The 20,963-nt window shown below is 44.8% G+C and overlaps 1 protein-coding gene across 1 annotated transcript; it reads left to right on the top strand.

Annotated features, from left to right (window-relative positions):
• The first annotated feature begins 1,054 nt into the window (after positions 1–1,054).
• DRGX (dorsal root ganglia homeobox) lies at positions 1,055–18,529 on the top strand. The gene is made up of 6 exons (XM_068198573.1): positions 1,055–1,226; positions 3,895–3,992; positions 4,259–4,360; positions 6,845–7,017; positions 7,328–7,440; positions 17,305–18,529. The coding sequence occupies exons 1-6, from the start codon at positions 1,193–1,195 to the stop codon at positions 17,568–17,570; spliced, it is 786 nt and encodes a 261-aa protein (XP_068054674.1). The 5' UTR covers positions 1,055–1,192; the 3' UTR covers positions 17,571–18,529.
• The last annotated feature ends 2,434 nt before the right edge of the window (positions 18,530–20,963 follow it).

The raw sequence follows: 20,963 nt of genomic DNA, 5'->3' as shown, positions 1-20,963 counted from the left end.
GCCGGGGTGCGGGCGGCGGGGCCGCGCTCGGAGCGGCGGGGCCCCCCCGGCCCGCACCCCGGGGCATCCCGGGGCGGGGGGACACGCAGGGGGCTGCGAGCCCCGGAGCGCCAGCGCTCGGAAAATAATGGGATTGTGTTGCTGCCGTTCACATTCCTGGCGTTTGCTGAGAAATTACGTTTTTTTCTTTTCATCCTCTCCACCTCCCTGCTCTGCACACCACGTGGGCCATTTGTAGGGCCCAATAGACCTATCCAAGTTACTCACTGTAGACAGCGCTGGAAATAATCAGATTAAGGCCAATTATGCGTGAGATTATAAAGGCAAGTGCTGAGAGGCAGAGCATGCTGTAGACAGATATAAAGACATCTGGCCACTTCAGAACTCCACAGAGCCCTTCTGTCTCTGCAGCCAACAACTCACAGCGCCTTATTCTAAAGCAAAACACCCCCAAACCTTACCGGTGATTTTTACTTCTGTTCGGTTTAGGTATGGATTGCTATATTAATGTACCTTCTGGATTTTTTGTTTGTTTGTTTGCTTTTAGTATGACTGCATATAAATTTGAATTGTTGTTTGGGGTTTTTTTCCTTGCTGAGGACATTGGCTCCCAGTGTGTTGGATGCTTTAAAAAGAAGGTAGCTTTTAGGCTTTATTGCTGTTTCACTTAGGCAGAATAATTTAGATTTTCTTTTAAGCAGTTCAGTTTTACCTACAACAATTTGTTCCATAAAGGAATATTTGAGATAGATGATAGATAGATAGATAGATAGATAGATAAGAACAAGAGAGGCACAATCTGCTATTCCGGGCAGAAAAAAAACCCAACAAAGTTTTGCTGATTCTGATTACTGTATGCCAACCACGGAGTTTTCTGCCTTTGGCTTTTTAAATTCGTTGCACAGGGTCAGACGGTACTTTCTCTTCCTCCTCTGGGATGGACTTTAGGGTTTTCAGTGGGTTTCTTCAGATGTTTTCTTCTGGCTCTTCACCTATTCTGTTCTTTCCCTCTGTGTGTTCAGATCTGCGGGAGGCACCTCAGCGGTGCGTCGCGGTGCCCGATTCGGGAGCTGGTGCCGGTCCGTCCGTGCGGGGGGTGCGCGGGAGCCCCGCGCCCCGCGGGCTGGCCCCGGTCCCGGCCGCCGTCGGGCTCGCAGCTGCGAGCAGCGGGCGCCCACCCAGCCGCCGGGCCATGTTCTACTTCCACTGCCCCCCGCAGCTAGAGGGTGAGTGTTGTCGCACAGAGATGTGTAAGTACAAGAGCTGAACTTCGAGGTGTCTGTGGGCGGGGGGTGCGCTGGGGATGGAAGGAGAAACTGTGACCGAACTTGCGCCACGACTGTCGCGTACAAATGCGTGCTGGGATAAGATGCAAATTTATAGAGACAAATAAATAGCATTTTTTCTTAAGAAAATACAACCCTATCCCCTTCCCCCTCCTAGCTTTCCCCTCTTGTCACAGGAAGGAAAGAAGGATTGCATGACTTTTTTTTTTTTTAATTTGATTCCTGCTGGAAAGTGCTTGGTTTTACACCCCCAGCCCCGTCATTTTGCCACCTGCCTCCCCTCTGTGGATAGCGATCCCGCAGTAGAGCCTCAGGCTAAGAGAGATGCTTTTCTCCCCTCCCAGCACAGATGTTGGTGTCATGGCTGTAATCGGGACACTTTCAGGACGCGGTCACGCCTCCTCCCTCCAACCAAAGGGACCGCATAAATCTTTAATGCTATTTTGCAAACATTCTGTGGGAGGATGGGGAAAAATGAGGTACAACAGAAGAAAAAAAAATACAGGGGAAAATAAATATTTGGGAGGATGCTTTTCTTTGTGCTATTGGTTAGAGCCTTTTTAATTTTTATTATTATTGTTATTGTTGTTGTAGTTGATTTCCTTTCTAAAAATTGGCAGCCTTCTGGATTTCCCCGTGTCACCCCCCCAGATGCCCAGGGCCCTCTGCCCCGCTCCCTCCGGTCGCTGCTCGCAGTGCGCGGAGCATCCCCGGGGCCGCGGCCGTGCAGCATCAGCCCCCGGCGGGCTGTCCCGCCGCGCCCGAGCACTGCCGGCACCCCCGGCTGCACGGTGGGGAAAGCGACCCGGCCCCGTAAAATCCCCTGGCCCGGCCACCCCGCTCCTTGCACGGGCATCACCCCGCGAGAAAGGGGCTTTCCCTGCGGCGGCGCTGGCAGGAAGAAGTGGTCCAGCGGTTTCATCCCCCTTCGGGGGAGGCTCAGCCCCACTTTAAGCACGGCTTCCCAGGGTCAGCGGACCCAAGTCGGTCTGTGTATCCCGGCTGGAATATTCGCTCCCCAAAGTTTTCTCAGGGCCGGACAGGGGAGCCGGACTGGGCAGGACAGTGCGAGGGTCCCTCCCGCCGGTGCCACCGAGCTCTGAGGCGGCTTTGTTTGCTAGTTTTTGGCAGATAGCTTTGGAAACAGGTTCTTGTTTTTGCTTGTTTGTTTGTTTGTTTGCATTATGTTCGTTTCACCGGCGGCAGCGTGGGGCCGGTGCCTGTGTTTGGCGGCCCGAGACCGGGAGCGGCCCCGCAGGCTGCAGCCTCTCCCGGCGCTGTCCGGGGCCGACCCCTCGCTCTCCCGGCTTGGTCAGCAGTGGGGCGGGGGAAGGGGTGATCTGTCCTGCCAAAGGATGAAAACTGCGTTGGGCATCACGAGTTAAAAAATTGAAAAAAAAATACAACTCCGTCCAAAACCCCCTACCCACCCATCACCAAATCAAAGCAGCGGAAACAGAAAAGCTCTGTTCGGCCAGCGTTAAGGCAGCCGGGGAGGCCCGGCGCCGCAGGGAAGAGACCGCTTTCTGGGGGTCACCGGGACACTATTTTATTCTCTGATGAGCCTCTCCCAGGCCCACACGGAGTGAGGTCTGGCGAGGAGAGGGCTCGGGGCCGTGTTTATCTTCCAAATGATGCTGCAAGATGAGCGGTGACCTCCAGCCCACATACCCCAGAGCACTCCAGGGGCAGAGCTGCAAGTAGGGTCACGGGGACACTCAGCAACGCTTCTGGGGGTATGGGTAGATTTCTGTTTTGTGAGGGTTTCTTTTGGTTTGGTTTTGTTTTTCGTTTGTGGGTTTTGGTTTGGGGTTCTTTTTGTTTCTTTTTTTTTTTTTTTTTTTGGTTTGAGGTTGGTCTTTTTGGTTTTATTTTTTGCTTTGGTTTAAGTTTTGAGTGGTTTTTTTTTTTGGTCTGTTTTGTTTTGTTTGTGGTTTTTTTAACCGGTTTTGTCAGCGAACAGAAAGGGAGTGACCGATTTCAACATGGGCACGCACGGATGATGTGTGACTGGGGGGAGCACAAGGCCGGGGTCCACTCCACGGGACGTGGTTCGCATCCCGGTGGCCCAGGTGCCCTCTCCCGACCTCTGTTTGGGGACAAACCCCCGGTGCCCCAGTCGGGCCCTCGAACGCCGGTCGGGGAAGAGCAGGGCGGCCTCCTCCAGCCCTGCTACCGACTCCGGCGGTTCTGCCGTGGCCGAGCCGCCGGTGCTGGGCTGCACCGAGCGCCGTGCCCACGTTGTCCTCCAGAAGCCAGGGCGAGCGGACGGGGCCGGATCGGCCGCTCCCGCGGGCTGCGTGCAGAGGAACGTGCGAGCGGCCCCGCCGCCTCCTCGTCCGGGCTGGGGCTTCCGCGGGCTCCCTCGGCAGACGGGCAGGGCCTTTGCCAGCTGCTGTCCACACGCCTATGTCAAAGCTTCGTCTCTTCGTCCTTTTAAAACACAAATGGCCCGAAAAATGCTCTTTCCCGGGCGGCAGAATCCCCCAGCGCCCGCAGCAGCCCCCGGCCCCGCGGAGCCGGGGCAGCACTGTCCGCCCGAGCGGTTCCGTGCCCGGCCTGCTGCCCCCGGGGCACAGCGGCCCCTAACGCGGCTCTCGGCCCGCAGGCGCTGCCCCCTTCGGAGGTCACTCCGCCGGCGACTTCGACGACGGGTTCCTGCGAAGGAAGCAGCGCCGCAACCGCACCACCTTCACCTTGCAGCAGGTAGGAGCCCCTTCTCTCTGCCCCTGGCCGCTGCACCCACTGCCCCCTGCTTGCCCGCACCACACTTGCTCCCTGCCTCCCCCATGCCTGCTCCCTGCCAGCTCCCAGCCTCCTTCCCGCATGCCCCGTGCCGTGCCAGCCCATCCTGCCTGCCCCTCTGCCTCGGTGGCCCCGTTTTCCTCATCCATGCCTGGCAGACACCCCCGTGGGGCAGCTGGATCCCTCACGGATCCCTCACGGATCTCTGCTCTCCTTCTCTCCATCAGCTCGAGGCCCTGGAAGCCGTTTTTGCTCAAACCCACTACCCCGATGTGTTCACTAGGGAAGAGCTGGCTCTGAAAATCAACCTCACGGAGGCCAGGGTGCAGGTAAACATCCTGGGGAATTACTTAACTCGGATATTCAAACTGGCAAACTTTTTAATTTTTTTTTTTTTATTTGACATCATGACTGCAGAGTGCACATTTGGCCAAAGAACACAAATGAAGACGATCTGTCATTTTCATGATGCACTTTAATAACATCAACATAATGTGGAATATTAGATTAGGTTGATTAATCGGTCATTCATAATTAACTAGTGATAATGTTCTACACTAATTTGTCCGCGTCTCCAAGGTACTAAATTACATCAATGCACATCCATTTCCTTGCTTTTGGAGGGGGGGTGTGGTGCAGAGAAAAGAGCTGAGACGTGATTCTCCAAAGCAACTATGACCACTGTTGAGCAGTGGGGTTAGTCAACTGCAGGGAGCCCAGCTGCCAGGAAGAAAGCTTCTGCACCTCTTCAACTTTTCTCCCTTTTGCCTTCTTTCTAAACACTTAATTTAGGCAGATAAAGAGCCTGCAGAGCAATTCCCACACCTTTAATATGATCCAATAAATACCATTGGCCAGGATTACTCTTTCCACAGCCACACTTTTCCAGCCCTTCCTTTCTTCCGTCTCCTTACCTTTTTCCTTGTGTTTTTTCCTTTTTTTCCATATGTTTGTTTTTCCATATCCAGTCCATATGTATGTGTACATGCTCTGCTAAGAGAAGCAGTCCTGCAGTTGTCAGGGATGGATCCCTTCAACTCTTCAGGCATCCACAACAGAGTTGCAAACCATTTTTTGAACATGATTATGCATTCATTTATATTTATGGGGCTTTTCTGCACGGCGTTCTTCTATTTTTTTTAAATTTAGGTGCTTGGGGTTAAGACTATGCAAAGATCTAATTGTAGGAAATATAATAGCTTGCCTTTTGTTCCCTAGGGTCATGTTAGTATCTCTTAAAACCCAATGGCTGAAGAGAGATAATGGAATTCACCACAGTAAATTGGGGATTGTAAACAAATTATTTCTCCTATAATCAGATTATGTGATCCTGATTATTAAATCTGAACATGAATCATTGGTCATATGTGGGCAAATTAAACTGATTATTATTTGGAAATGAAAATCTCCTTTTACCACTGCATTGTAGGTACTGGCTTAAAAAAATAATAAAAAATGCCATTTTGGCTATTGGTGCCTAAAGACTGAACTGCAAATTGAGATAAATGGGACAATTATTGAGCATTCAGAAGTGGAAGATCATAACTTCTTCCTGAAAGGTGCAAGGGTGAGATAGGGGTGGTGACAATTAGATTGCTGAGGACTGGTGTTTAGCCTTGTTGTTGGCTATTATGCAAACAGACAATAGATGCAAGCATTTGTTTAGCCTGCTTTCATGCGGGGACATGGGGAAACACAGAGGATGGGAGATATGTTTACATTATACCCCTTGCTCATTCAAATATGATTAATGTGCTATAAAGCAGAGTCTTAATCGAAGATGATGTTGTCAAACAATAACTAAATAGGGAAATAAACGACTTCATCATGCTCTTTCCTCAGAAGCAGGCGAACTGTCAGTGCAAAGTCATTAAAATATGATAATGAAAAATAGCTCAATTAAATATTGTTATAGCTGTGACCTTCATTCAATTAAGACACAAGAAAGTGTCTGCATTTTGCTTTGCATTTAACTGCTCTAAATTTAGAATATAGATAAAATCATTATTCAATGTTTACTGATACATGCAATTAAAATGCAGCTAACTAAAATGGAATTGGAGAAGGAGAAAAATAAGAATAACAACAATCTCGCCTATACTTGAATTCATCTGTTAAAATGTGGATTTCCTGACCTCAAGAGAGGCTTGGCATTTGCCACCTCAGACGTGGTTATTTCAGCATATCAGTTCCAAGGTAAATAGGAAAAAAAAATGGTTTTAGACTAATAGGTGAAAAAATCAAGAATATGAATATTTGTTTTGCATATGGGTAAAAAAAAGGTTTGGAAACTGGTGTTCTATTCTGAGATCATAGTGTGGCCTGAGGTGGGGGCAGTTGCACGACAATATTATTAAACTGCAGAATGATGTTCCAAAATTAGTACCTATCTGCTTCTGAGTCCTCTGAAAGCAGACTGGTCATGAGAGGAAGAACAGCCAGAAAATGGGCTGGCTAAGATGGCCAGATACACACCTTTTCACTTCTAACCTCTCTGATTCTAGCAACAACTGATTTAAAGAGTTATATATTTTTACATCAGAGTGCTTAGATATGTATTTAACCCTAAATTTTTGTTGTGACATACCTTTTGAATGTCTTTAGACATTTCTGGCTTGTTTTCCAGATGCAGAAATATTACAGATACAAATGTCATCCTAAGACTTAACTAGAATAGCAATGGCGATACAAAATAAGAGGAATACTTAGCCAGGCTACTAAATAACAGATTTCACTAGAGTAACAATTTACAATCTCCTTACTTCACATTTGGCTAAATATGGTTTTCACCTAGGATTGCTCTCCCACTCCAGGTGTGGTTCCAAAATCGAAGGGCTAAATGGAGAAAAACAGAGAGGGGTGCTTCTGACCAAGAGGGCTCTAAGGAAACCATGGCTGAGGTGGCACCTCCTGCGAGGAATTTAAATTCTCCTTCTCCAACAGATCAAACCAGGAATAAAAAAGAGGGTCTGGAGATCCAGCAGAGGTAAGAGTAATACATGATATCAGCTGCCTACCTGCCTGTGGGGCAAGAATGCCTCATATGTGTGTATGTGCATACTGATTTGCAGCTATGCCTTGACCTAGAGGTATCATCTTTTGAAACTGAGGTGTTTCTTGTGCAATCCACTGTTCCCTGTGGAGATGCTGAGGAGCTGGTGGCTGTGGGAGACTGATGTAGTCCAGCCTGGGTCACATCTAGTTGTGTGCTGAGAAACCAATGTGTTTGAGTGCATGCACAAATGGAATCAGGTGGTTCTGGTTTTGTAAGGAATTTGTCTTCTTTTCTCCATCAGCCTGAGCCGAGCAGTGGGTCCTACAGGACCTTTCTTCCCTTCCTGCCTGCCGGGGACTCTTCTCAACACAGCCACCTATGCACAAGCTTTATCCCATGTTGCCTCTCTAAAAGGTAAATTACTTTACTTCTTGGGAGTAAGCTCAGAGCATCCCTTTCAAGCTAAGTGGCACGGTCCCACTGCCCTCTGTGAGGAAACCTCTGGGAAATGGCATACCCCTCTTTCTCTTTGATTGGCAGTATTTGCACTGATCAGTGCTGCACATACCGAAGTGAGTCTCCTGTTGTATCTTGTAGCATCATTTGTGGCAAAATTCCTTCATTTTACTCTGACAGCTACTTTTTGTGAGGTCAGGTTTTCTCTGAAGGAGTAAGACAGGTAGGCTTTGCTTCTTTAGAGTTTTTGTTGCATATGCTTTTTTAAAGAGTTGAATTTATTCTAATAAATTAGTTATATGCATCCTTTTGCATTATGTAGTACCTGGCACCATTACTGATGCCTCATCTGCTCTTTGCATGTGGTTTCCTTTGCAGTGCATCTCTGCACAATCCAGACCTTTCTCTTCTTGGACTGTAGGGCCCCTTTGAGAACTTGAATAAAGCATGTTCCTGGGACAGGGGAGGATACAAAGTAATTCCTCATTGCCTGGGACGCTGGCTTCAGGAAGGGTACATCCCGTGTCTGTATACTTTCGGTTTCCAGCAGGAGTATGCAACTTTTAAAAATAAATCACCTACTCATCCATTAGCTGTTCTTAGTCTAACAATTTATAAGACTAAGAGTGTAAGCAGGATGAATTCAATTTATAGATTTATAGGATGCAAAGCCTCATAGCAGTGCCAAACACAAAGAGGCACATACATTTACTCTGCGTCCCAATGTGCTGCAAGAACTTGTGAGGAAAGTTTCTCAGTTAAAGACCCGCCACTATAAAGAAAAATGTCCTCTAATAGATCTCACTGTATTCTCTGGCATACCTCATGCTCCTTGTATTTCCAGTTAAATCAGCACTGCCAAGATATATTCCTGGAGCAAATGTTTGGAACTCCCGAGTTGTGTGTTAAGTCCAGTGTCCTGCCCCCTGCACCCCCTTCCCTCCTGTCTTTTGGAAAAATCTGAAGCCAGACACACCACACAGTTACTGCTCTTTTGGTAGGTGTGGGACCTGGAATTTTGAATCAAGAAAGAGCACACAGGTGTGACCTGAACCCTAAAACTTAAAGGCTAATTGTCACCTGTAAGTGGGCAGCAGCTGTTTAGAGTACCTGAGTCCTCTTGATCTCTGCCCTGTGAAGTCTTGGGGTTGCAAATTTTGACTTTTTCCATTGGGAGGGAACAGCCTCTCTGGAGTAGATAAGCTGACATTTTTCAGGCAAAAAAATTGTTCATTGATAACTGAAGTCCCAGACAGGTTGAAAAGTGTGGAAATAGGGTTGTGTTCAGTGAATAATTTTGATGACAATAAAGGGGGCTTTTTCCTTAAAGTTTACGTTCAAACATTTTCAAAATTAAATACATCAATATGTGTTCACACTTGTTTCATGTTTAAAATGTAGTTAAATTTTAAGAAAAAATTACCCAAATAAACAAAGCCAAGAAAAATGAAATAAAAAAGATTTAAAAAAATGTTGTGAAGGGTTGGTATTTTTAGCTGGTTGGTTTTTTTATTTGTTTGGGCTTGGATTTTTGTTGTTGTTGTTTGTTTATTTTTAATTTTATTTATTTGGCAAACTTCCTGATACTATTTTCTTTGATTTTACAGCTTAGTCAATAAATTGAGAAACTAATAATTTGCTCTTTTTTGCTTGATTGAGATTTTACAGCCTAGAGGCAGAAAAAGTTCTATTTGTGAATCTTTTGTAGATCATAAATAGTTCGTTGCCCAGACTAAGAGACAGTGTCCCTGAAAAAACTGGCCCAAATGTAACTAGAAATTTTTTATTTATACAATTTGTATAGGAATGGTCAGTTATCAGATGCCTGCATATTGTCTTGGTGAATGTTGTCTTGGTGAATGTTGTCAGTTATACATGGAGTTCATTCCTGAAATGTTTTGTATTTCTTGCCTGGCACTAGAAATCTCCAGGTACATGCAAGGGAACTGGGATAAAGTAGTATATTTTGATTTTATGAAATGCAGTTACAGATTTGCGCATCTGTGTTTCCACCTGCCAGGAGCTGTGTGTGCCTGTCAGCGTATTGTTATCCTAGCAAGGGACTGGTAGTCTGAGCTGCTGCTTTAAGGGGAGCTCTTTTCCTTCTGCTGCCAGCTCTGCTGCTAGATCTTAGTAATGCCAAAGTCTGGCTTTGGGTTTAAGGGGGAAGAACTTATCGTTACATAAGGGACCAAATCTGATGTATACAAGCAGAGAATAATTGTAACATCTTTCTCGTGGTATTGATACGTGGAGTATTGTGTTCCCCTTCCTTGGCTCACCTGAGTTTTGGTCCTGTTAACTGGTGACCAGGGCAATCTCTAGATCCTCTGAGTGTCTGAGTGGACCAAAGGTATCACAGGCCTTATGCACAGTTTGCTTTTCTTTGGTATGGAAACTCCAGGTGAATGATGTTTCATCTAAACCAGTGCATTTGAGAGCACAAGCAAACTCATATGTCAGTCTGGAGGAAATGATAATGGTTGTGAGAAGGAAGGAAAGGACAGGGAGAGACGCAGGGTTCACAAAATCTTGATGTGACTGTCTTTGTCATATGCTCAGTTCAGTTCGTTTGACACTCCCTCTTCATTTCCATTTGAGACAGGAGCTCTGTGCATGTGGGCAATAGTATATGTCCTTATACATCTTAATTAAGGGACCTAAGCCTGTCCTTTGAAAATCTAGCTGCATTTTGCTGCAGAAATAATGCCAGAACCCTGCCACAGTCAATCTGGAGGCAGAGGACTTTATGTCGCACAAATCCCATAAAACTCAGCACAGGGCATAAAGTTATGAGATGCTTGTTTTTTGGATTGTTTGGATAAGGGAAAATCCAGCAAGTAGAAGGGTTTCCCAAAATTTTGCAAGTTTTATTGAAGAGTGAAATGATTGAGAGGTCTTCCTAGTATTTGTCTTGTGCCAGCCATGCTTTGAAATTACCAGGAATCCTCTGTGCTTTTGAAAGCAAAATAGTTGCTCCAGAATCAAAGCATAATTTCACTACAAAAGGATGCATGGCCCTGCTTTCTTCTATGCAAGTGTCAAACCAGATGCAGCTCCTCTGTGTGGATCTTGTAAACAGATATATATTCCTACCACTGGGAGAACGATCCTGGCCAGTAAAGGGAATCACAGCCTTCAGTACAGCCAAAAGAGCTGCCTGCAAAAAAATCAGCACTCTCAGCGCACCAGGTTTTACTAGGAAGTGTAGGTTGTTTTCTTATTCTTTTGAGGAGACAAGATATGTTTTGTTGGACTTGTGAGCCAACACTTTGCTGGTGTCAGTGAATATTTGACTGATGCTTTAGGAGACAAAATCAATACAATGAAAAACAAGTGATGATGGTGATGTAAGTAATTAATAATTATTTTATGCTCTCAGGGACCATTTTCATTCTGTCATCTGAGAGTTTTTCATCTTTAGTAAAATAACCCAATACCTCTCTTTCTCTGAATTTGCTTGGCTCCAGACCCAGGTTTCCAAAGCACAAAAAGTGGTTAGGCCACAAGGTTCTGGGATCTAATTTGTAGTATAAGGATGTAATAGTTGAGGACAAAGTTGGTCTACAAGAGACAGGAAATCTTAAGACAGCCTAGTCTGGGGCAGGGACTAAGACTGCAACTTTGCTTTTGGAAAGACTGTGAAGTGCTCGTTAGGCTTGCCTCATGTGGCTCTGGACCCCCCATGTGCCATTTCTAGGATATGGGGATATTGTTGAAACATGAGACCAGGTCTGCTCTGATGAATGAGAAGAAAGCTATTTTCCCTAAGCGCTATGTCCCATGAACTCTGCTGTCTCTGAAACCGAGATTTTTTTTTTTTCTATCAAAATGAGGATATTGGCACCACAGGATGTTCTGCTAATAAAATAGGATGGCTATACTATGCAAAGAAAATTGTTATTCAGAATATAGACTTTTCCAGAGAAGAGTATATTATCACTGGACAGTTTTTCTCTATAAAATATTCTCTGTTCAATAATACAACAGACCTTTCCCTGTCTTCTATCTTTCTGAAGTTTAGCACATTGGAGGCTGTACTGAATAGCAAACATCTGTTAACTACTCTATCATCTCCCTATGTACTATTCTGTCAGGAAATACAATTCCTCATTTGAAAAATTAGCATAAGGTTATAATTTCTGGGGTATACAGTGTTTCCTGCTTCAGGGGTTTAGTACTTCACCACTGGCCATAATGAGGAAAAAGGTTGACTCACAGAGATGAAATTTCTGATGTTCATTACTCTCTGAAATTGCCCCAATTTGACAACTGTGCTACTTCATTGTGGTAACTTTGACAGTTCCATGATCTTCTAAGATGAAACACTTACTGTAAGCTAGGCATCTGCAGTCCATTTAGTAGATTTAATTGCAGACCTCAAAGATGAAGGGAAAATACTTGTTTTATTTATGGGCTGTATAACTATAGAGTCATCTGGAGAAGCTAGTGTTCTGTGCAGAGAGAGACCTCAAAGTACCTTCTTAATGGATGACAGCATGAATGCAATTCATTAATGCAGAAGATGTTATTAATGGGTGTAAACAAGAATCTCCGTTTTTCAGCGGATGTGTTCTACCATTCTGGTGGCTGAGGCCAGGAGTGTGTCTGTTATGTTCCGCTGAAATTTCCCCAGACCCATGATGAGTGAAGTGTATGAGGAGAGAAATAATTACACTTGCCAGGGAATTACTTTCATAATTCACCCACAGCTCTTCTCTGTGCAAGTTATAGCTCAGTTGGTTTTCATGGCACCCCCACACCACTGACAGAGAAGCACGATTGTATTATGCATATCCAAATGGGTATTGCAGGCCACTGTTGATTAGGGTCTTTTATGGTTTGCTGCTACTGTAGTTGCTGTTCATATTGGGGAGGCTTAATTGCAGTATTCAGAAAAAAAAAAAAAACTAAAACATAACTAGAACTGCCCGTCCATTACATTTCAATTTCTATTATGGAAAGATGAAGGGAATTTGCTCAGTTCCGTTGGGCAATTCCCATTGCCAACGCTACAAAAGAAGTGTTCAAGGACCTAACTCATCCTTGAACTGGTGTTTACTGAACTGAAGCTCCACTGTTTACTGTAAGACTGGGGGATGGGAATAAAACTCTTGGGGTCTTTTATTTTCAGTGTCATTCTTGATTATGGATTTACTGACTTTTCTGATGTAACATAGCCAATATATTAAGTGGGTTTGTTCGGCATTTTTCTTAGTTTATCTGCCACTCTGACTTCAGAGAATCTAAAACATTTCTTTAGTTTGCTGCATATACACACACATTGAGAAAATTATTTTGACTCCCATATCACAGGTCCCCAGTTCTAGCATTGCCCTACCTCATAGGTAAACATTTTTGGTCTTTTTCACAAATACTAAGAAATACACAGGTACTTGGAGCCCTAAGAACCATGGGTAGGAAATAGGTGCTGTCTTGTTCCTCCAGGACAAATCTTGATTAGGTTAGTGGGCCTCAGCTGGGCAGGGGTTCCTGTTGATGAGGTTGCCAGGCAGACACTATTCAAAGGACTGGTTCTGTTCTCCCAGCTTTTTTGTGGATTTTGCTGCCAGCCTTCCTGCCCTAACAGTCAAGTCCTGGCTTCTGATTTTTTTTTTTTTGTTTTGTTTTTGGAGAGTACTTTTGGCACAAATAAAGGAGGATAAAGTCCTCCAGTTCCAGTGTTGAGTTATTTCGACAAAAAGGCTCCTGATGATAGAGCATCTGAGCTAGATCATCAGCTCTTTGTTGTTTTCACTGGGTATAGAGGGGTCACAGCCAAGGAGATGTGAAATTATGACATTTGGATTCTGCTGTCACCTCTGAAGTGCTCTTCTAGCCTCTGGGCAGCACAGGGTACCTTCCACTTTTAGCCAGCTTCTCAGTAGAAGGAGAAACCATCTAGTATAATTCCAGCAGCCTTGAGGCTGCCCCAAATTAAATTGGGACCATCTGATGCTTCTCCATTTCAGGACTGACTTTATGCCTTTCTTGTTCTGAACTTCCTGATTCAAAGCTCAAGAAGATTCAGATAAAGCCACTTTTATGTTTCCTACTTTTGACTTAGGCTTTAATTGACAGAATGTTTTTGTCATCTGTGAAGTACAAGAGGGAGCTCCCATTGCATCAGCTCCCACTGTGGTAATCAACACTATGAAATTGAGATTGTTGTTGACCTTCCAATCCTTATGAAAGGGATTAGAGCTGAAGAAAACCAATGTGACTACTAGGAGAAAATAACAATAATTAAATCAAACATAATATTTTCTCTGAAAACTAAACATCATGCATTGATATATGAGGGTTTTAAATGGGATTTTTTCTCTCTTTCCCTCCATGTCAGGTTGTCATTCAGCTGTCCATATCAAATGCTGATGTGTACAAATAATGAAAGAGGAATGGAATGTGGAGTTTGCCTTTTGGAAAGACTACCTATTAACTTTAAGCCCTTGACTTGAAACACAAAATGCATATTTAAAATTTTATATTAATATTTATGTATCAGCATGTGCCCCACTCCTATCCCTCTCTTCCCACCTTAAACTGAACCACGGAACTGCACAAAAGAGTTCATAACGAAAAGTGTAGATCAAATATTGTTACAATTTAAATGTGATGTTGGCAGAGACAAGACAAAACTAATTTAATTTTTCCTGTCAGTCTCTGTAGTAGATCAATTAAAGTGCCAAGTGGATCAAATATTTCAGACTGTATTTATTACATTAAGTATTTATGTTCAGGCTGGGCATTTAAAGTATGATCTCATATAGGAATAGAAGGAGGTTCAGATCAATCCAGCAGAATTTGCTGTAAGTTAATGGAAATCTAATTGTGCATTTTAATTTTGTGTGCAGAAGGCAGTAAGTTCCTGAAAGAAAGCAAACAGTACCCTGTCCATATTGCAGCAACTTGATAGAAATCCTGTTAAACTAATCTCAGATTGTTATAGATGTCAGTGGGGACTGGATCAAGATCTGGGACTAATGGCTGAACCCTCACTGATTTTGATGGGAGCTGGATGCCTGAAGTCCTCTGAAGATTTGAAATAAGTAGGAACAATTCCTTCCTTTCCCACTGTGTGCTATGGGCTACTGCAATAAGATGTTAAAAACCACTGCTGCCTGCTATATATGGATATCTCTTTCTTGGTCATTGTCACTTTCCTGGAGATTGTGGGCTGACTGACAGGAAGGTGGAGACCTGAGTGTCCCATTGTTGGCCTTGGCTTTGTGCTGGCAAAGTCCAGTATATTTCACTGGACTTACTATCTGCAGATTCAGATGATTGTAAGGTAGAGTCAACCTTCTTTACAACATACATTAAAAAGGAACAGGGCTAAATCCTTTTCTCCTCTATTCTAGCTGGACCCTGGAGCAAATGATGCTTTTTACTTTCCTTTTTTTCATGTGTGAACTGTTTGCACGTATTTTAACCTCAGTGGAGATGAAAGGAATGGTTTATGGGTGAATTATTGCTAGAGCTAGCTTTGTTTCCACCACAGGTAACTGCACCCTTAGGTTGCAGAGCCACTAGGTAATATCAGGGCAAATTATTAAGCAAAGATCTTAGGCTGGTACTGAATACTGATAAATATTTTATTCCTCTAACAATGGAATGAAAATTGTTCTTAGGGGATGGAGCTGATTCCTGCTTTTTTTAAAAGGGGAAAACTGCTTTCCACTTCTCCCCACCTCCCACTAAGCAATGTCTGTGCCCAGTCCTGCATTAGGCACTGCAGACCAGCCCTCCCCTCAGCCTGGGAGTTGAACAGCTGTGTTTGAAAGCCTCATGCAGTTTGTGTTAGAAAGCAGCAGTGCAAAGGCAGTTGATGCTCCTGCAGACCTCCTGGCTCCCCAATCTCTGAGCAGAACCTGAAGATAGTGGGACATGGTGGAAAAGACCTGCTGCAAACTGCAGGGACTCTGAAGGGCCTCTCCTCCCTCTTGTTAAAACAGTGGCTGTAATTCAACAGGGCAAAAAATTACTTTATGAGCATGGCTGGTAGTGGCAAAAACTGTAAGTTGTGTTACTGAGTAGATTTTATTATAAACCCTCCTTCTGACCTGCTCAAAACAGCCACAGAATTCAAGACTGAGCTTCCTAGAGGTAAAAGCAAAAGCAGCAGAGGATTTTAGTCAAGTGCTGAAACTTGCTTCTGCTGAAATGCCTGGACCCCTGGAAATGTTGGTCTGCTGATCATATGCTTGATCAGAAAAGTATTACTAGAGAAAAGGGTTCTTTCCATTTATATTAATAAGCTGTCCTTTGTAGATGTCGTTTTTTGAAATGCAAGGAATACTTTTTCTTGAATGTTACTGGCAACAACAAATCTCTGACAATTTCTGTGAAGAAGTCTTGCCAACATCTTAAAAACAAACAACTGCCTTCATTCCTAGCAGATGGGTGCTGACCCGTTGCTACCAAGAACAGAAGTGTAAAACTCTGTAGGTTATTAGTTCCATCACTTAGTCATGAGCCATTTAACTCAAATATTAACTGCAGAAATTAAAGCAAGTCCTTGGCTTGGAAAGATCAGGGGAAGATACTGCATTGTGTCTGGATGTGTGTGGCTGGGCTGTTTCTTGTTGAAAGGTAGCATATCAGCAAAAGACAGGTTTTTGCCAGGGGTGTACATGAGGATGTGGAGTTGGTGTGGCCTCTAAGACCCCATGAAACATGGTGACTAATGGTGTCTGGTTTTTTCACCAAAGAGTAAATTCAAGAAGTAGCTCAGCCCTCCCACCCTGCCTCCCCATCCTACTCCTCTGTCACATTCTTCATCATTCAATAGGTGTCTCTAAGCTGGGTACCAGAGTGGCTTTTTGGATGGACTGCATGTCCTGCCCAGTGATCAACCTACACTTCCAGGTGTGCTTGCTTGTGAACTGGCCCAAGCTCCAGCATTATCAAAGAGAGGCCAGAGGATGAGCCTCAGGAAGGCAGCTGGTGGAGTGAGGACTGTCTCTGTCAGTGGGTTTCAGGGAAGGTTTTGGCTTCAAGAGAGAGTAATCACTTCATCCACGCTGCAGTGTTTTCTTGCCTGCTTGAAACAGCCACGTGTCTCAAGTGACAGGGTAGAGATGCTCTGGCCCATCTCTCCTGATGGGACTCTAAAGCTGTATCACAGCAGCAACTTCAGGTAGCTTTGGCTCACTTCTGGGGGCTGTTTGAGGTGTCACCCTGAAGCAGCAGAGACACTGAATTGGTAAAGGTAGAATGGACTCTTGCAGGTAGACATCGTACCAGTAGTAGGCTGGGGCCTGGCCAAGGGAAAGTATCTCATTTTACAGTGAGATAGGAGACGGTCATCATAACAAGCAGAATATTTTCACCTTTCTCTCTGCTGTAATCTTTTAGTTAAAGTGACAGAACCTCTACACTCACTCACCAAATGCTGCTGCCCACAATGATCAGGCTCAGTGTGCAGCTGGAGGGCAGGGGACATCTCCAGCATGGGGCTGATAGCAGCCACAGAACAGCAGCTTGATATGAGAGGAGGAAATGAGCTGAGCCTTGTTTATGAGGAAATCTCATGTGTGATCTGAACTTCACTGCTCACTTCTGTCTCTACTTCCCTCTTGCACTCTGTTTGTCACCCTGGATGACTCACAGTGTAAGATCCTTCTCACAGAAGGATCAGCAGAACAGGATAGGGGTTTTCTAGCCCGAGTGATCCAGAGGACACCTATGTACTCACTAAAGGTCAATGTACCCACTAAAGGTCAACCCCATCTCTGTCCTCTTCAGGCTGACCATGGAGGGAACAGACGTTTTCCATTACCCTTCCCAGCAGTGATCGTGTCTTCTCTCCTTCCTCTCCAGGGAGCCCACTGTGCTCGTGCTGTGTTCCAGACCCCATGGGCCTCTCCTTCCTGCCCACCTACGGCTGCCAAAGCAACCGCACTGCCAGTGTGGCCGCGCTGCGCATGAAGGCGCGCGAGCACTCGGAGGCTGTGCTCCAGTCTGCCAACCTCCTGCCCGCTGCCAGCAGCAGCCCCACGCCTCCCACCAAACCCGGCCTTGAGGGCAGCCAGGACAAGCAGCCCTCTCCAGCCAAGGAGCACATGGAAGGCGAGAAGAGCGTATGAGACCGGAGCGGTGCTGGCCCCTCGGCTCAGGGCAGTGACGTGCCGCCACGCCCTGCCATGGGGTGAACTGCAGTGTGGCTGTGCCCAGTGGGACGTCCTGGGGCCACCGGGGACCCGCACAGCTGAGTGGCCTCTTTGGCTGCCTTTTATGCACCCTTGCTTTTCTTGTGCCGCTGTAGGTTCATTTCCCTGATTTATCAGCACTATCTGTGTTTGGTGAAACTGTTTTTATTCCCCCCTTGCCCCATACGTCCCAGGGACACTGAAAGGCCCAGGATCCTGGCTTGCTCCTGCACATCTCGACTTCCCATCCTGTGTGAAATGGATGGCTGGAAGCAGCACATCACTTCCAGATGTGAGTTCTGGGGCAAGAGATGCAGCTAGGCACCAGTTACTCCACTGCTCACAACGGAGGGGAAGGAATATCCAGTATATCCCAATTTGGCCTGCTGGTTTCTGAAGGCACTTGACTTCTACCAAACTTATCCTGGGCAATCCAGATGTAAGAGAAGCAGAAAATAGAACAAAAATCTTCATAATTATTTTTCTTTTTTTTTTTCTTGTCTCTGAAAGTGAAACTTCTCATGCAGTAGATCACTGGGAAATTGCCGAGATCAGTTTACTTGTGACTAAAATCCTTGCACTAGCCTCTGTGTGAACATTAGAGTATTACTCTTGCCATTCCCTGCATTAGACTTGAAAGACACATGACTTCAGAGTGGCATTCACAGCTTCAAACAGTAATGCTGGTATTTAATGGAGAGTGAATTGCCTCTAGATCTGCACAAAGCTGGGGGTATTTTGACATCACTGTCTTGGAAAAAGAGACTGGAAGAGAAAAATAATCCTTCATTGCAAGACTGCAAGCATGTTTTCCCATGTTTTATGTTTAATAAAGAAGAAATAAACCTTGGAAGGCTATTCCTTTATGCTATCCAAATTTACACTATTCCATTTACTGAAAGCTTGTTGCAACTAATCCAGATAAGAAAAGATACTAATTATTATAGATTGGGAACAGTGCAAAGGAGAAATTGATGCCTTAGTAAATTTAGTTTCATCTCACCCAAACTTCCCCAAAGCAAAGCAGACTTAGATCTGAAGAGCAGTCATTTTAATCTGGGGTGCCTCACTTTTTTTTCCATGGGACATGCACATGAGGATTTAAACTTAGTGACACGGGCTTGAATTTTCCAGGTGCCATTTACAGATTCCTTTGGAGTGTCCACAGGTGTCCCTGGAGAACAGGCTGAAACCACTTTTCTGAGATTTTGGTCAAGTAACGTGGAGGCTAGTGGAAGGATTCCTGTCACCTCTGATCCTGCACATTATGCTGCAGACCTCCTGAAATGTGCTGAGCACACGCCTTTACACAGGGTTTGTTTGGCTGTTCACAGGATCCAGGTTTGGGGATGTGCTTGGAAAGGCAGTCCTGAGTAAGGTTGGCAGCAGAATTTTGTCTCCTCCATGTAAGTGATTTCAGCCCATGAATTTCACAGAACACTTCTCTGGGGCTCACAGGACCCTTTCATACCGCCCAGTGCACACCTTCCTTTCCATGAGGCATGGTTTGATGTCAGCACCCACTCAAAGGGTGGGAGCCCTGGTGTTTGTGGGGTCGCTTGGCAGCACCAAGCACCATCACTGTGGAGAAGCCAAGGGAACCAGGCACCCTCAGAATGGAGTTTGTGTCTTCTGGGCACAAGCCAGCAGAGAGGGCATTGCTGGGTCTGTCCTTAGGTCAGAAAACAAAAAAAGTCAGGCAGGGCCCACATGCATCAAATGGAGTAATTTTATTTTACTTATGCCACACAGTGTGTTTCTTTTGGGGATTCTTAACTGTCCTAATGCAGGGAGAGGAACATACAGTAGCCTGTGGTCTGCTTTTGTGCTTCAGCTTCAGGAGCTGCTCTGCTGAACTGTGGGTGGAGGTGGCTTCTCTGGCTGCAAGTTATGGCTTAGTTTAACAACAGCAACAACCCTTTTCTTCCACCAAAATAAAAGAGATCGCTGTGCTTTGTTGTGGGGTGTGGTTGGAGGAGAGAGAATCACTGTCTTCTTAGTGATATTCCCAGTCATAATATTTTTTCTCCTTCCTAAAAAAAGACTAAAAAAAATATTCCAGTCCAAAGAGGCAGGCCCAACTTTGTTTCAATATAATTACCTTGCATTCAGTTGAACTTCAGCCCTTCTGTACACTAACACTTCAATCTAATTGTTTGATTAAACTCGTATTTCCTCCAGAAAGGTACATAAATAAGTGAATTGTTGAGCAAATTAAGAATACTTAACAGCATTGCATCTGAAAAGTAGTTATGCTGATTAAATTTTCTGTCCTTGAGGATTTTCAGGAAATTACTTTTGATCGTCAATAACACAATTAAGTAAACTACACGCACATTAGCATGAATAATTGATAAGAAATTATGTATTACCACGAAGCACTGATTTAATAATTCATGATGCGACACTCTAGTGACTGTGCAAAACTGGATAACATCGACAAGTCTGCCTGATGTTGCTGGAAATGCTGCAAATACAAACAAGTCCACAGTTTTGTTGTACAATAAAGGAAAGTATCTGATGCATGCTGTAGTTTCTGTTTGTTTAATACTTGAATAAATTTAGAAAGAAGACCCTGAAAATCTCCTGTACTGTTTTCATTCAGATCAATTTCTCTGTGCAAGCACCTTTCACATTGATGACTGCCCAGTTCTGCTCAGACCACAGTAATGTTGCAGAGTGAGGGAGGCTCTTCCATGCACAGCTGGAACCTGCTGGGTGTCTCAGAACTTGCAAAATTAGGGGACTCAAAGCTTTTCAAATCCTCCTGGCAAGGAGCAAAACAGCATTAGATCCCCTTAAGCCTGAGCTCTTCAGTGTCTGATGTGTCTGTGGTTATAATTATTCAGTAAGATTTTGTGTGTGATTGCTCTAAGTCAGCCAAAAAGGAGGATGATTTGTGTGTTTTTAGTGTACACAATGCCATGTTAAACCCTAAGCCAATTCTCTTACAATTCTTGCAGTTTGCCAAGGGGAGGCAGATGAATGTTCTTGTTCTTGTCAGCATATTGGAGCAACCAGGGCATGGTGAGCCACCTCTTCCTCTAAGCCTTCGATCTGAGACCTGGCTGCTCAGGGAAGTGCACCCCAAGAGAGCCTTCTTGAAGTCACTCAGAAATAACACAAGGGCAAGAGCAAAACCCCAGAGATCTGTGTCTCAGTCGTGCTTGTTTCTAGTCACCAGACCCTGCTCCCTTCCAGATGGACTGCCCACAGCAGATGAACCACCTGCCTACTTTCTGTGCTGTCATATATCAGGGCTATGCCACTTAAACCTCTCTAATGGCCATTTCAGTAGCTCTGATTAAGTCTGGCATTTAAAAGTTTATA

The sequence above is a fragment of the Anomalospiza imberbis genome, chromosome 8 (genome assembly GCF_031753505.1).
Source record: "Anomalospiza imberbis isolate Cuckoo-Finch-1a 21T00152 chromosome 8, ASM3175350v1, whole genome shotgun sequence".
Classification (NCBI taxonomy): domain Eukaryota; kingdom Metazoa; phylum Chordata; class Aves; order Passeriformes; family Viduidae; genus Anomalospiza; species Anomalospiza imberbis.
The sequence above is the reverse complement of the archived record's forward strand: the minus strand, read 5'-3'. Positions and strand labels throughout refer to the sequence as shown.